The 17,162-nt window shown below is 44.5% G+C and overlaps 1 protein-coding gene across 4 annotated transcripts in view; it reads left to right on the forward strand.

The window, feature by feature from the left end:
* Positions 1–17,162, forward strand: part of SYT9 (synaptotagmin 9) — a 298,848-nt gene that overhangs the window by 101,306 nt on the left and 180,380 nt on the right. For all 4 annotated transcript variants that reach the window (XR_013263751.1, XR_013263752.1, XM_077460915.1 and 1 more), the window contains exon 2: positions 14,822–15,164. Coding sequence is in view for 2 of the 4 variants with exons in the window: in XM_077460915.1 (XP_077317041.1) it covers positions 14,822–15,164 (343 nt within the window). In the remaining 2 variants the exon portion in view is untranslated. The remainder of the gene's footprint in view (positions 1–14,821; positions 15,165–17,162) is intronic.

Consider the following 17,162-nt stretch of genomic DNA (forward strand, 5'->3'; position numbering starts at 1 on the left):
TAAGTGAAGGAGTGACTTTGATGTAGACGCAGGCCTCTGATGCGTCAGGGGGACTGTGATATAAAAGGGGGCCTCTGATGTGATGGAACCTCTGAAGTGAAGGAGGGCTTCTGATACAAAGTTATTTTGTCAAGGCAATGTGTCCATTATCCCAGGCCTAGATTTCCCATTGATTAGTCAAATTTACATTTTAAACTGGGGTGCCTCGAGATTTTGCATACGTTTAAAGGGTATTAAAGTTGAATCAGCAGATTTTGCTGAATCTTGGGCACAAACACATTTAAATATATTTGTCAATAACCACAGAGGATATAAATCGACTTTGTGTTAACCAAATGCCTTTGAAAGCACAGTTATAACCTTGCAGTGGCATCCAATCTTTGTTGTACATAGCCTGTGCAGAGAGCAGGGCTGTGGGAAGGGCCCAGCAGTTCCTCCATTTACAGGCTGCCTGCAGAAAACTACCGGAGGGAGCGGTGACAAGACCAGTCACCATTCACAAGGAGAGAGCAACCGTGACTGGTCTTTATTACAAGAAGCTGCTGCACAGAAGCAAAGTTCAAAACTAAATTGCTGCACAAATCTGGAAAGTATACACAAAGCAAGATTTAAGTAAAAATACACAGGCTTCTTGTATTTAGACAAGATTTTCGTATCCTGGAGCTGAGCTTTAAATACAACCAGTGTATATGTCTGAATATAACTTGATTTCAGCCTCTTGTAATCATTTGTTCAGCAGCACTCAGAATGGGAGCGGTAGGTGCAGCACTCAGAATGGGAGAGGTAGGGGCAGCACTCAGAATGGGAGAGGTAGGGGCAGCACTTAGAATGGGAGTGGTAGGGGCAGCACTCAGAATGGGAGAGGTAGGGGCAGCACTCAGAATGGGAGAGGTAGGGGCAGCACTCAGAATGGGAGAGGTAGGGGCAGCACTCAGAATGGGAGAGGCAGGGGAAGCACTCAGAATGGGAGAGGTAGGGGCAGCACTCAGAATGGGAGAGGTAGGGGCAGCACTCAAAATGGGAGTGCTAGGGGCAGCACTCATAATGGGAGTGGTAGGGGCAGCACTCTGGGCCAGTCAGTTTGTGCTGCATGTACATATGCTATCATGGAACATAACGATAAGAAGAGGGAGATCACCTCATCCATCCTTTGCTGCTTCTTACCTAAGACCACTCGCGATCCAGTGGTGTGCCAAGCTATGTAAATTTCAGGACTATGTTTGTGCTTGGTCTGAACCTATGTTCTGCAAAACCCATAAGGAAGCCATTGGTGTGAAGTCATTGAGCTGTACATACCTAAAGTGGCAGGGATGCTCGTGGCATTCTTCACTCTAGATCATCACATGACCTTCTTGGATTAATGTTATTAACCCAAGATTGCCATATGGCCGTGTTAGGTCAATGTCGCCATGAGTATCCCTGCCACTTTGTGTACATGTAGCTGCGGATAGGCCCCACCTGCAGTTGATTGGCCCAACACGGACAACTTCCTTCAGGGTTCAGATCAAACCCAAACCCAAATCCAAGCTCATACCAATTCAGAACTAGGTGCACAGAAACACAAATACTTTAGAAGGTAAAGTGGTGGCAATATCTATATTTTAAATTTTGGATTTAGCTATTAGTTCAGCTTTAAAGTAGTCCTTATCCTAAAAACTTCAAAACCCATCAAACAAACTGGTGTGATCTGGATTGAATCCCAATCATCTTCACTGCCAGGTATTAATCAATGTAATGTAGGACAAATCAATCTACAGCACCTGGAGGTCATCTTGTCTCACATCCCTTTATTTCGAACAATTTAATAGAACATCGAGACAAATGTCCTTTTTCATTTTGATGTATTCTTATATCAGTCTCCTTCAATATGATTCTACAAGGGAGTTATCCCACCACAAATATTTGAGCGCAGACATATACAGTCCAGGTAATTGGTGACAGGCTTGATTTACACATTCCCCGTTGCCGTGGAAACAGATCCATGAATCTATCATCAGTTGACAGTGTCTTGATGCTGACCTGCCATCTTGTTTGTTCCCATTAAAGACATTCTAATCCTCATTAAAAGGAAACAAAATGAAATTGTAAGGCTCTTGATGCGGATTTCTTGTTTTGTTAACCACAAAAGCACATCCACAATTTAGTATTACACAAAATGGGAAGGAGGGAGGGAGAGGAGGTAAACACTGTGATTGGATATTTAGGGCCTATTTACATTTTGGAGGTACATAAATACCCAACATGTGTTGCGTTAAGGCAGACCATTGAAAATAACTTGCTGTCAAAACATGCCAAAAATCAAACATGAACCATGTTTTCTAATGCCTTACTGTGTGTTACAACTTAATGCACTGTAGGTGCACTGCCTAAAGGATCTTTCAGATGGGTGGCAGCAGTAAAAACAGATAGTTTAGCTGTGATAATACCACCTTTCAACTGCACACCCGAACTGTAACAATACAGCCAAACAGGGCTACACATGCTGCGCCCGTGATGCATTGCCGTCTTGGCATTTTTTACTTAAAGGAGAAGTCCAGCCAAAGCTGATTTGGCTGTACATATCCTATGGATCACAGGAGTGCAGTTCATTTTGCACTCCTGTGACCTGTTTTCAGCAGAGAGCGGTCTGAAGTCCACTCTCTGCTGATGTCACCAATGTCATTCCAGGCACTGCGTCATTCCAACAATAGGAGTCGGGATCCACCAGGTGCCTGAACTGACACCCGGCTCAGCCTCTCAGCAAGCCGCCAAGAGCTTGAGATGGCCACTCCGCCCCTCCACAGCTCAGCGCTCCAATGAGCAAAGAGGGAGAAGAACAGAGACTGGTGACTGGCAGCTCTCTGTTCATGGAGCTCTGAAAACCGAGGGGTCGGCAGTGGTCGATCACTCGGTTCTCAGCTTGGAGGCGTCGGGGGACAGATGCAGCATTGGACCCATGCTACATTCACCTAGGTAAGTATGATTGGGGAAAAAAAAATCCTTTACTTCTCTTTTAAGGTGCAAAGCTTGACAGCCCTGTCAGATTCAACCAATGAGTTCAGTGGGGCCACACAGCTGCTGCTATACCGTTCTCTGCACCACTTTTCAGAGTGCAGTAAGCAATAACGCTAATGATAAATAAGCCTTAATGTATCGGGGTGCCATTTACAATGAGTGGCACTGAAGCACAGTAACGCATGTGTAGCACCTAGCTAGTTAGGTGCTAGTGTAAATAGTTTTTTGCTAGTGTAGGTAAATCTGGCTTGGCTGGCAGCCAAGCCTGGGTCAAATCTGGGTCAGGGTGAGTGACTGTGGGAGGCTTGATGACTCAAGCAGCACTGCTGGAACCTTGGAGAAGCTTCTAGAGGAATGGGCGAGAGATTAGGAGGGGCTGCTTGGAGTATTGCTGAGGGCCCCAACCAATCTCTGGTCAAGTGGACTGGCAGGGTGCGGGCACCTCTGAAAATACTCCTGGGTCATACCAGCTGAGGCAGTCGGGTGGAAGATGGAGGTGGAGTGCTCAGGAGGCTGTCGGTGGCCCTTGAGGGTAACCTCTGAGTCTAAGGGGATGTGGCCTGGGGCTCCGGTGCTGGAGGGATCCTCTACAACACGTCCTGTGCATTGCCAGGTGTTGCATTACTGCAATGCTATAATGTAAGCGGACCATTAGGTTTTGTAGGGTGTAAATAAAGGCCAAAGGGACCATTCAGACTCTCAGTGAATCATGTGCATGTTAGAGCACATAGGCTCCTATTTTTTGGATGCACTATACTTACAGTATCTCACAAAAGTGAGTACACCTCTCACATTTTTGTCAATATTTTATTATATCTTTTCATGTGACAACACTGAAGAAATGACACTTTGCTACAATGTAAAGTAGTGAGTGTACAGCTTGTATAACAGTGTAAATTTGCTGTACCCTCAAAATAACTCAACACACAGCCATTAATGTCTAAACCGCTGGCAACAAAAGTGAGTACGCCCCTAAGTGAAAATGTCCAAAATGGGCTCAAAGTGTTATTATTTTGTGTGGCCACCATTATTTTCCAGCACTGCTTTAACCCTCTTGGGCATTGAGTTCACCAGAGCTTCACAGGTTGCCACTGGAGTCCTCTCCCATTCTTCCATGACGATATAACGGAGCAGGTGGATGTTAGAGACCTTGCGTTCCTCCGTCTTCCATTTGAGGATGCCCCACATATGCCCAATTGGGTTTAGGTCTGGAGACATGCTTGGCCAGTCCATCACCTTTACCCTCAGCTTCTTTAGCATGGCAGTGGTCATCTTTGAGTTGTGTTTGGGGTCGTTATCATGTTGGAATACTGCCCTGCGGCCCAGTCTCTAAAGGGATGGGATCATGCTCTGCTACAGTATATCACAGTACATGTTGGCATTCATGGTTCCCTCAATGAAATGTAGCTCCCCAATGCTGGCAGAACTAATGCAGCCCCAGACCAGGACACTCCCACCATTATGCTTGACTGTAGACAAGACACACTTGTCTTTGTACGCCTCACTTGGCTACCGCCACACACGCTTAACACCATCTAAACCAAATAAGTTTATCTTGGTCTCATCAGATCACAGGACATGGTTCTGGTACTCCATGTCCTTAGTTTGCTTGTCTTCAGCAAACTGTTTGCCGCCTTTCTTGTGCACCATGTTAAGAAGAGGCTTCCTTCTGGGATGACAGCCATGCAGACCAATTTGATGCAGTGTGCGACGTATAGTCAATCTCTGCAGCAATGCTGGCAGCACTCAGTCTATTTTCCAAAGACAACCTCTGGATATGATGCTGAGCACATGAAATCAACTGCTTTGGTCAACCATGGCAAGGCCTGTTCTGAGTGGAACCTGTCCTGTTAAACTGATGTATGGTCTTGGCCACTATGCTGCAGCTCAGTTTCAGGATCTTGGAAATCTTCTTATAGCTAGGCCATCTTTATGTAGAGCAACAATTCTTTTTTTCAGATCCTCAGAGAGTTCTTTGCCATGATGTGCCATGTTGAACTTCCAGTGTCCAGTATGAGAGCGTGAGAGCGATAACACCAAATTTAACACGAATGAGTCATATGACACTGGGGAGGGAAAATGGCTAATTGGGCCCAATTTGCCCATTTTCACTTAGGAGTGTACTCACTTTTGTTGCCAGCAGTTTAGACATAGCTGTGTGTTGAGTTATTTTTTTAGGGGACAGCAAATTTACACTGTTATACAAGCTGTACACCCACTACTTTACATTGTAGCAAAGTGTAATTTGTCATGAAAAGATATAATAAAATATTTACAAAAATGTGAGGGGTGTACTCACTTTTGTGAGATACTGTATGTTTATGCGAGCAACAGCATATACCCAAGTACAGCTGCGCACAGCCATTCATGTCTATTGGTGGCTGAAGGCAGTACCTTTGCTTTCCAGGCAGGGAAAATATGATGGAATTTATGTAGCACTTGCTCAGATGCCCATGTGCAAGAGACTTTAGGTTGGGAGTATTTTGCTTGTTCTCGTTTTGTGCTAAAGTGTCCCATTAATTTTGAACATGCTGCCAAAAAACTATTTTAATGGACATGCACCATTTTTTAACAGTGCACCACAACACACAGATGGTTCATTGAGGGGTGCTGGCTAGGTGCATTGTGATACCATTGAAAATACCTTTTTCACCCTCTACACAGCAACCTTTGAGCAGAGATCTTATTAACAGGGTCATAATACAAATGTTTCATGGTTCCTGATGAACAGTACAGCGTGCATGGTCCTGGCGAAGAAAACTCTGACAAGTGTTTGTGTGACAGCATGGTGGCGGAACAGCTGAGCTGTTGCTAGGTCAGCATGGATGGCTTCAAAAATAAGGACTACATCTATAACAGAGAGTCAATAATGCATTGTAGGTATCTTAAAATATAATCAAATATGTGGAGCCTGCCACGGTGTCCTATGGAGCTTATTCACATGAAAAGTCATATGACTAGGCTTCCTCCTCCTACCACTTTTTTTCCCACTGAAATGTTTGAAGAGTCCCAAGGCACCAGTGGCGGAACTACCTGGGTTGCAAAGGTCACACTTGCGACCGGGCCCTGGCGTTCTGCCGCCTTTAGAGAGCAGCGCAGGCTTCCTCTATAGGGTTTTGCTCAGGGCTACCGCCGACCTGCTTATATAGACAGTATCAGGCACTCCACACTAACTGACAGCCCCAGTCCTTCCCTAGCTATCCGCCTGTTTGTACAAAAGGGCGCCGGCTTCTTACCATAGCTGGGTACTCTCTCTGTGCTACCGCCGAATTGTACGTTTGGAGAGCACCCGCTCTAGTCTTCCCTGAGTCATCACCCTCCTCTCTACCAGCTTCAGAAGTGAAAGGAAAGCCATACTGACAGACCATCCATCTGGTGCACAGAAGGGATCTCAGAAGACGTGGATCTGGTGAGAGATTATTGATGGATTTGAAACAAAGTGCATTCTTTAGGAGTGCATTGGATTATGTTTTTTAAATGTCCTTAATAAAAAATTTAAGTGCAGTAGGGTCTATGCACTGTTTTTTTTTTTTACTGAGAAGTAGTGGTGGTACTAACAGGGTCGCAAAGTTAGCAATTGTGAACAGGCCCTGGCGTTCCACCACTAGGCGGGGCCAAGATGGTAGGAAGGGGACCCATTGCAGATAATGTGAAAGGCTCCAGTTACAGGACCGTAATAAAGGCCCCGCAATGGGAATAAAGGGCCCCGAGATCAGTGGGAATGGGCCTCAGGCCTGGAGGGAAGAGCCGAAGGCTCCAAAGTAAGGGCACAGTGTTCAGGTCAGGGGGGCTCTTCATAGTTTCTTGGTCTGGGGCCCTGAAGGCTCTAGTTACGCCTCTGCAAAGCACCACAGTATTTGCTGCATACCGCAGCTGCATTTTGGGTGCCATTCATAAAATACAAAACTGAGATTTGTAGTCTGCAGTGTTCTACAGCGTGTTCTCTGCATAAAGAGGCAATCACTTTGTGATAGGAAAAGACGTTCAACACATGATGGGCCACGTGACTATGCTTCCTACTCCCGCCACTTTTATACCCCATTCATTGAAATGTCCTAAAGAGTCCCCAAGAATCACTGGGTCCCCTCTAAGAAAATACTGCTGCTTTATAAATGCACCCCAAAGTGTACTGCACTACAAGTTGCAGACATGTCATTTATAGAATTCAGTAAGCTATAAATGTCTCAAACCAAGTAGAAACACGTGTGAGATGTCTGCAATGATATGAATATTAGAATGCATAATCGATGCGGAACTTCCTGGCTTTAACCACACAGAAAGATTTATGAAACTGATATCATGGTTTCAATGCATCAAAGGTTAAAAATGCAGCTATGGAAACCCTATAGGACCAATGAAAAATAAAGATTCAATAATGGATGATGTTCTTAGCAATTGGATGCTTGCAGAGTTTTTTGTACAAATGATTTCTCTGAATGTGTGTATAGCATTGTGTACAGTTAAGCATTCCTAGAGTAGGATGTAGGATCAGATTAAAACATGAAAAGATTAATTTCATTAAGGTTTCAACATCATTCATGCACATGTTTGTAGGGTGCATTGTGATATGTCGGCGAGCAGAGATCCGACACACAGGAGGCCGAGATGAAAGAGAACAATGTGTTAAGAAAGTTCCAACAATGCACAACTAAGCCCAGAGGGTAGGCACAGCTGACTGAAGCCACTTATGAAACTGTAGCAGAGGAGTGTATCCTGAGATGATGCTGAGATTTCTGCAAAGAAGAGTAGAATGCAGCCTGGTCGATCCACATCCAAATTGGAGGCTTCTTAAGTGGAGATAGCATAGACCCTTCACGTTTCCTACTCTGGAACCTCTCCCTGCCGCTATATGCTCTGTCCCTGCCAGTCGAGAACCCGTCCCTACACTAGCCATGCACACAAATCACACCAAACCCAGGAGCCAGAGTCTTAAATAGACATTGCCCTGACCCAAGATGGCCACCAAGGTCACGTGGGGTACCAGTGTCCAATGAGATGGGTATCCGCCCTGGTGACTTCCTTCCCCATCTGCATTGCCACTGCAATACAAACAACTTAAGGGACTCTGGTTATGTCCCATTTTATACAGCTCCTCTCTTCTCCTTCTTGGCATATTGCCTTTCGTATGTGCCTCCAAACATTTTACTTAAGGCATGTGCTCTAGTGGTCTAATCACATTAGGGCTGCTGCCTGAATATTGAAAGCGGCATAAGGTCATTTATATAACTAAGGTACACTTAGGCTACTTTCACACTGTCGTGACAGTAGCGTTAGCGGTAAAGCACTGCTAGTTTTAGCAGTGCTTTTCAGTTGCTAGCGGGGCGCTTTTAACCCCTGCTAGTGGCTGAAAAAGCACCCGCAGAGCGCCTCTGCCGAACCGCTTTGCAGGTGCTTTGGCAACGCTGGCCATTGATTTCAATGGCAGGGGTGTTTTGGGAGCAGTGTGTTCACTGCTCTTAAATTCCCCCAAAGATGCTGCTTGCAAGATTTTTTTTCCCGTCCTGCAAACACACCGCTCCAGTGTGAAAGCACTCAGGCTTTCACACTGGAGTGACAGGAGATGTGTTTTACAGGTGCTATTTTTAGCACTAAAACGCCTATAAAGTGCCTCAGTGTGAAAGTGGCCTTATTGAGGGTATTTAAAATATTGTGTTCTAGTGTATTAGGTCCTGTGTGGATGTTCAATTAGAGAGAGACAGTCCGATAGCAAGACAACTACTTTTAGGGCCAGTTCACACCACAGAAATGCAGTCTGGATGTGTTCCAGGTGCTTTTCTGCATGCGTGTTTTTGATACGTTCCAGTGTGTTTTTGATGCAGTCCCGTGCTTTTTTCCCCCTTTTTTTTCTTAACCTTAGGTGTGTTGCAGTGCATTTTGGTGCATTTCGGTGTGTTACGGTGCGTTCCAGTGTGTTTTTTATGCGTTTTACAGCATGTTCTACTTTTTCTGGAACTGGAACGCACTGGAACTGCAAGCACTGGTGTGAACTATGCCATTGAAAACCATATAACCTACTTTCCATGCATTTTTGATGCATTTGTGATGCAGAAAAAAACTCACTGGACTGCATGTGGTGTGAACTGGCCCTTACAGTGCACACTCTATAAAAAAAATTCATCATGCTTTGTGAATCTCTTTCGGGAATTCTACTGTGCAAAAGAGCAGTATATACTACTAGTCTGTTTTGTTGCTTACCTAAAATTCTCTGATTACTCACTTGCCTACCTCCTGCCCCCGTACCTCTGTTTAAACTTGTCCTTTCATTTGCCATCTTGCACTTTGCCAACCTGGATTGTCCTGACCTCACTTCTGCTGCTTTGCTTGCCAATCTCTGTTGGAACCTGATCATTCTCTTGTCCAGTGTTTCTCAACCATTTTTCAGTCAAGGTACCCTTTAAAATGATGGATAGTCCCAAGGCACCCTTTAAAATGATGGACAGTCTTGAGGCACCCTTTAAAATGATGGACAGTCTCGAGGCACCCTTTAAAATGATGGACAGTCTCAAGGCACCCTTTAAGACGATGGATAGTCTCAAGGCACCCTTTAAAATGATGGACAGTCTCAAGGCACCCTTTAAAATTATGGACAGTCTCAAGGCCCCCATTTGAAAATGTAAAAAAAAAAATATTCTAATAGTTTTGCACAATGTGGCAGCATCGAAACACGTAGGACATTCAACATTAGAGGTGATTTGTTCTTCCAAAGCAAATACACTTTTCCATACTGGTACTAACTAGTATTCCAGTGTTTCTCCTCTCCCTCAGTTTCTCAACATCACTCAGCTAATGGGACCCCAGTGTTGATGGAGGGAAATAGGGGAGGGTCAAACAAGGATGCTGTGTAGGTAAACAATGCCTTGTATACATTTTTTGGGCAATTTTTTAGCTTTTTGCCAAGGCACCCTTGAAGAAACCTCAAGGCACCCCAGGGCCTGGGCACCCTGGTTGAAAAAGGCTGCTCTAGTCACTGTCTTATGTACTACCCCCACATCATAGCCTCCCTGTCCCCACTAACCCCTTTGGTGGCACGCTGAGAAATGCAATCTAGTACTAACACACAGCAAAACTCATCTCCAACCAGACATACGCCAATTTAGTCTCCTGCCAAAGCTAAGCTAAAGTGATTGCTAAGTATGAAAACTCATGGCACTAAATATTGTTTTTTACCATTATTATGATGTGGGTTTAGTGACACTTTAATTCAACGTATGGGGTGCTCTCAAGATTTATTAACTAGCCAAAAATGTACGGCAGAAGTCATCTGGCAGAAAAGATGGTTTTGAAACTGGCAGTGAAGCCATCTTTCCAGCTGTAAACCATTCATAATAGATGGGAAAAATGGTTAAAAATGTCACATTAATAAAATAAATGATGGTGAGAGGAAATCCAATTAAATGTAATTTTCTATCATCCTTTTTATCGGAGTGAGTGAGTAGAAGACTGATAATGACAAAATACCAATATGCAAGATTCGTTTAAACGCTGTCGGTTAAGTACATAAAGTCGGAAATAATGGCTGCTTGAAAGTGCAGTGAATTAACTGTAACTGAAACATGTTTTGCTGATTCAAAAGAGCAATGATGTGTGTGAAATAATGCAGGATACATTATTAATTAGATTTTGTGGAGTTTGAGTCCCACTTCAGAGACTTACGAGCCTTGCTCTTTTTTTTCCACTCCATCGAAACCCAGTTACATGTAAGATTTGTTCCAGCCAAGGTTCCTTCACAGATATTTTCTAACGCTCGGGATGTTGATCGCCCTACATTGTTTAAGTATTCTACAACTAATCTAATAACTTGTATCCCTTGGCAAAAGTAAAATTAAAAAATAAAATGTGCTGTACAACTTTCCAATACATGCACATTTCCCCATGTTTTATCCCTTTACAAATGTTACAAGTAGGGAAATATACATTGTCAGCCTGTCTGCTGGAATATCGAACTTCACACCTCTATGTGTTCATATCCACTTTCCTAGCAAAACAATGCTGCTACCATGACTCTTCCAAGGGACTTTCCATTCACTGTGCATAGCTCCCAACTGTCCTGATTTCGAGGAACTGTCCCTCATTTGAAAAAAAAGTCCTTCTCTTCCTCCTTTCCTCATCTGTCCCTCATTTTGTTCTGATCTATATAGTTGTATATAAAATGCACTATTTATCTTTCAAAAAATGTTTCCCAGTGCTAAACCTTTCATCCAATTTCTAAACTGCTGCACTTGCAAATTTCAAAATTTCAAGTATAAAGGAATAGTAGTGGTAAAAAAAAAGCACGATCGGTCACCGCACTTACCCCATCTATGTCCACGGGCTTCCTTCTTTCTCAGCTTCACGGCGGCGTGGCTTCCCCTTGTGTCTCCTCCCTCCTCCTTCTCAGCGGCCAATTGGACTGCTTCTCCTCTCGGGCCAATCAGGTCTCAGGACCCGCTTCCTGAGCCAGGTTTGGTGGAAGGAGAATCAGGAAGACAATAGAAAATATTACTTCGCTATTGTCACAATACTGGGTGGGTAGGTGTGGGCTCACACTTTTTTGAAGCCAATTAGAGCCTCAGGCTCTAATCACGTGCTTCTAAAAAAAAATCCCATTGGAATCCATGCGTCTGGCACCCTGCATGTAAATTAGGAGCTGGCCACATGGATCAGGGGGGCAGTGCATCTGCGCTCCATATTGACGGGCTGTCGCTGTCTGGGAGTGTGCCTATGTCAATGAGCTCCCAGCAGTTTCCCCTGCATTTACAAGTCTAGTGATGTTTTGTAAAGGCTTGGTCAAAGTACTGGTTTGGGGGGGAAGCCCCATGGTTGGGCCTGGCTTTTACTGCACACCAACCACTACTTCTTTTAGCTTGCCAGGGATGTAGACATGCTGTAGCCATGATACTTTGCTTCATGACAGTGGCAGGAATTATACCCCCTGTCATTTTTGGTGGCGGCTGCTGAATGTGACCCAAGCCATGAATGGGGCCGCTCTGCCATCACAACTGCATGTGGTGCACTGCTTCAGTCTTCAATGGGTTAAAGCAGAACTATAGGTAAAATGTTTTTGTTTTGTTTTTTGAATAGAGGGGGGGTTATAACCCCTGTTTTTTTTTTCATCGTCTGTTGTGTTGCTTTTAGTTGTACTTTAAAGTAGGCAATGAGGAGGCAATGAGGAGGCTATACAATTCCTCCTCACAGCCTTTACATACACACTGAGGAGTGCTCTGGATGATGCCTACTCTACAGAGAGCAAAGCTGGTGTAAAGGACCCCTAAAAGAAATAAAAAATGTTGGCACTTGCTCTAGAGGGAGAGAGGGAGGCTGGGATATGCCCTAGATGGGGAGAGGGATTCTGGGACCTGCTCTAGAGGGGGAGAGGGAGGCTGGGACATGCTCTAGAGGGGGAGAGGGAGGCTGGGACATGCGCTAGAGGAGGAGAGGGAGGCTGGGACATGACCTAGAGGGGGAGAGGGAGGCTGGGACATGACCTAGATGGGGAGAGGGAGGCTGGGACATGACCTAGAGGGGGAGAGGGAGGCTGGGACATGACCTAGAGGGGGAGAGGGAGGCTGGGACATGACCTAGAGGGGGAGAGGGAGGCTGGGACATGACCTAGAGGGGGAGAGGGAGGCTGGGACATGACCTAGAGGGGGAGAGGGAGGCTGGAACATGACCTAGAGGGGGAGAGAGAGGCTGGGACATGCTCTAGAGGGGGAGAGGGAGGATGGGACATGCTCTAGAGGGGGAGAGGGGGGTTTGAGGGTAAATGTAGGTAATGCCTGGACATAGTATTGTGTACTTTTAGTGTGGTCATATTTTGAGTAAATTTTTGCAGTTTTTTTTACAATGTGATCCCCTCATTTTTACATGCACGCTCTTCTGTATTAAACTTAGAGATTTGTAGATAAGCATCTAAAGCAGTCACCCTAGGACACCAGGATGGGGGTTTGGATTTTTAAAATATGTAAAATATGTGTCTTCTGTTCCCTTACTCTCAGACGTAGCATGGATTTTTTTAGCTTTTCTCACCTGCCAGCTGCCCATGCCCAGTGAGAGGAAATGGGGAATGTATAACTTTGCATCCTCATTACACACTGGGGGGGGGGGGGGGCAAAATGCACCCTTGCCACCGCCGGTCCTGTGCACGCAAAAATACTTGCAGCGGACCCACTCTAGAGGCAAGATAGATGACATTCTACAATGACTCTATCTAACTTAAGATAAAATATCAGCCAGACAAAGAGTTTTCAGTGATTTGACTAACCAATACACTTGCATTATGAAGAGAGAAGGCTGCATCAAATTGATATCTTCTACATAAAGATCTAAAAAAAAAAAATACAGATTGTGGTCATGGCATTGGATGAAGCACAAAATGGAGTAACTTTCAGTAACGAATCAGCAGTTATGTGTAAGTTACCTGACCTCACCAAAGAAGTCGTAAATACATTTTTCAGGAAGGGTGAAAACCATACAAGAATATGTGGTTGCAATGCTGACTTCCCTATGATACCCACCAACAATACAAATTATATGTGGGAATTTATATTGAGCACCAGCAACAAAGCCAATGTATACATTGAATTTGTTGCTGGTGCTGAATAAAAATTCCCACATATAAATTGTGTTGATCTCACTAAAGAAAGCTGGTTTCCAGGGGCAACTATACGTGGATAGATCCATTGACTTTGTTGCCGGTGTTGATTATATGTGTATATACCCCTTTTCAGTTTTTTATTTGCTAAAAAAGTTTAAAATATCCAATAGATTTCGTTCCACTTCACAATTGTGTCCCACTTGTTGGTGATTCTTCACAAAAAATTAAAATTTTATATCTTTATGTTTGAAGCCTGAAATGTGGCAAAAGGTTGAAAAGTTCAAGGGGGCCGAATACTTTCGCAAGGCACTGTATACACTGTTGGTGTCACTAAAGAAAGCCGGTGGCCAGGGATGGATCTGTTGACTCTGTTGCTGGTGTTGAATATAAATCCTCACGTATAAACTGTAATGTTGGCCTTACTAAAGAAAGCCAATGGCCAGGGCAACTATACATGGATGGATCCATTGACTTTATTGCTGGTGTTGAATATAAATCCTCACATATAAAATGTACTGTTGGTGTCACTAAAGAAAGCTGGTGTCCAGAGGCAACTATATGTAGATAGATCCATTGACTTTGTTGCTGGTGTTGAATATAAATCCCCACATATAAACTGTACTGTTGGTGTCACTAAAGAAGGACAGCGGCCAGGGACAACTATACATTGCTCTCAGTAAACTTTTGTCACTTTGACTCACTGTTAAGATAATGACTATCCCAAGTCGCAGGACATTTTTCGTCATTAGTACAGTTACACTCTTTGGGCTTATGCCAGTGAGCATTGTTTTTGGTACATAAGTCAAATGCAGGTCAGCAAAATCCTATTGACTTTGAAGAAGCAATACACATGGAAGTTCAAAAACGGTATTGTGTTTGAATGGAAAAACGCAGCCATGGACAAAGTCCCCCATCGACATGTGCATTTTGTAGGGTTGTGGGAGCACATTAGGGAAGAAGGGAAGAAGGTTTTACGCTGATATCCACATAAATTCCTGGCTGCAAATATTAGATAATAAATGTGTATTCCCAACAGCGTACGCATAAGTATGGATGACGTCATCGGTATTCGGCATGTAATAAAAATTGTCACGTATAATATATCACTCTACAGTACTGTACCACCTGAAGTAACAAGGTGGAAAGTTTGGCAGATTTCGAAAGAGTTTCTAATATTCAAAGAACTAGACCTTTGAATTTGGCTTAATTCAGATGCAAATACATTTATTTGTGTTTTGTCTTCTTCTTTTGCAGATGTTTCGGTGAGTTTGCTGTCCCTTTTGGTCACAGCCTGTGGACTTGCCCTCTTTGGCGTTTCCTTGTTTGTCTCATGGAAGCTTTGCTGGATCCCCTGGCGAGAACGAGGCCTGAAAGGGAGCAAAGAACACGAGCACCTGAATTATACAGACAGCGACACAAATGAGCATGACTACAGCGACAACTATTTGGGGCAGCCGCCTCTTTTCCCAGAATCATCAATGAAGATCAGCCACACCTCCCCCGACATCCCGCTGGAAGCCAAGAGTGGCAACAAGGAAAACTGTGTTCACAATGTTCGGATGCATCGGCAAATCACTGAGCCAACTTCCTCTGCTCGGTCAGTGTCCATAATATTGATTTCTTTGTTTATTGCCAATTAAGACCAAATTGAAGCCTCAGGCCGCGTACACACGCGGGGACTGTTCGCCCAACTTTGTCCGCTGAGCAGTGTTTCGGCGGACAGTCCGCTCGTGTGTGGGCTTTCAGCGGACAGTTTCAGCGAACAGTCCGCTGAACAAGGTTTTTCGGAATTTCCGAAAAACTGTCCGCTGAAACTTTGTTTCAGCGAACAGTCCCCTCGTGTGTAGGCTTGTTCGTCAAACTAAGTTCCGCGCATGCTCAGAAAGGATTTACACGCCGAAAGTTATAATGCAGTGTATAGGACGTCGTATTTTTCGTCCCGTCGTACGTGCCGTTCACGTCATCGCGCACGGTTTCAGCAAACTGTTCGTTCGTCGTGTGTGGCCATGTCCGTCCATGCTAATTTTGAGCGGACTGTTTGCTGAAACTGTTTGACGGACAAAGTTGGGCGAACAGTCCCCGCGTGTGTACGCGGCCTCACACCTTTTAAGGCCTCTTGAGCATGTGTAACCGTCAACACAGTGCACTTACACATGCCTATGGGCATATTTTTTTAAATGTGAAATGTAACGTTTTAAAAAATACATTCAAACTCCTACGTGAGTACACGCCTGTGCCCGTGGTTATGCACACATAGGGGTTGATTAACTAAAACTGGAGAGTGCAAAATCTGGGCGGCTCTGCATAGAAACCAATCAGCTTCCAGGTTTTTTTTTTTGTCAAAGCTTAACTGAACAAGCTGGCGTTAGAAGCTGATTGGCTACCATGCAGAGCTGCACCAGATTTTGCACTCTCTAATTTTAGTAAATCAACCCCATAGTGTTTTCTGTAATGAATTACTATAGACAAAACATTTATTAGTAAATACTTTTCTTTTTGGGGAGTGTGTTTTTCACTTCTGGTTGCATCTTCAAGACAGAAAATAAAGAGAAATCTTCCTAGCAGGACAAAGACAGCACACAATCTTCACAGGGATTTTAAACCGGTAGAAAACCACCATGCTTTTTTTTTTTTTTAACCTGCAAGGTAAAGTTATAATGTGCTAGTAAGCATTGCATACTAGCCCATTGTGTGAAACTAACCTTAAAACAAAGCCCTCCTGTGACGAGCTGTCACCACTTCCATTTTCATCTTCCTTCCAGGTTTTTGTCCTCCAGCTGTCTGATTGGCTGCACCGCAATGGCGTCACGGCACAGGTCTCTGAAGGAACAGCATGGGCATGCCATTCCTTCAGAGAACATGCGCCGCTGGCATCACCGTCACATTCACAAGTAAATATCTCCTAAAGGGTGCACATTTAAGAGATATTTACTGCACCTATAGGTACTTATTATAGGATTACCTAAAGGTAGATATTAGCCATGGGAGTTTATTTCCACTTTAAAATTTCTATCTCTATCCAAAACTAAAAGAAAAAAACTTTTGGCTGTGCATGCATTTAATACAGGAGGGGCACTCTGTCTCACTAATTGAGACTTTGGATGGGGAAAGCTGCAGACAGCAGGAGGTGGCGGGAAAGAAGGGGAAGAGTGACCCTTCCACCAGACTTATTTGCTTGTGGGTACATTTCTGCTTAAAGTGATTGTAAGAGCCGGTTCACACAGCGGGCGATGCGAGGCGACACGACTCGCCTCGCCTCGCTCTCGCAAGTTGCCCCCGTTCTGTACAATGGAACCGTTCTGAGAGGAGCGACTCGAGTCGCTCCGACTCAGAAAAAAGGTTCCTGTACTACTTTTGGGCGACCTCGGGGCGACTTGCATTGACTTCTATACAGAAGTCATTTGCAAGTCGCCGCCGAGGCCGCGGCAGGTCGCGGCGAGGCAAGTCGGAGTCGCCTCGCCTCGCCTGCAGTGTGAACCGGCCCTAAGGGTTTGTATTTTTTTTTTTTTAAATAACAAGCATATCATACTTACCTCCACTGTGCAGCTTGTTTTGCACAGAGTGGCCTCAAACACCATCTTCTGGGGTCCCCCGG

Source organism: Lithobates pipiens, unplaced genomic scaffold, assembly GCF_037356315.1.
Source record: "Lithobates pipiens isolate NorthernLeopardFrog02 unplaced genomic scaffold, aLitPip1_a1.2 Scaffold_10, whole genome shotgun sequence".
In the NCBI taxonomy this organism is placed as follows: Eukaryota; Metazoa; Chordata; class Amphibia; order Anura; family Ranidae; genus Lithobates; species Lithobates pipiens.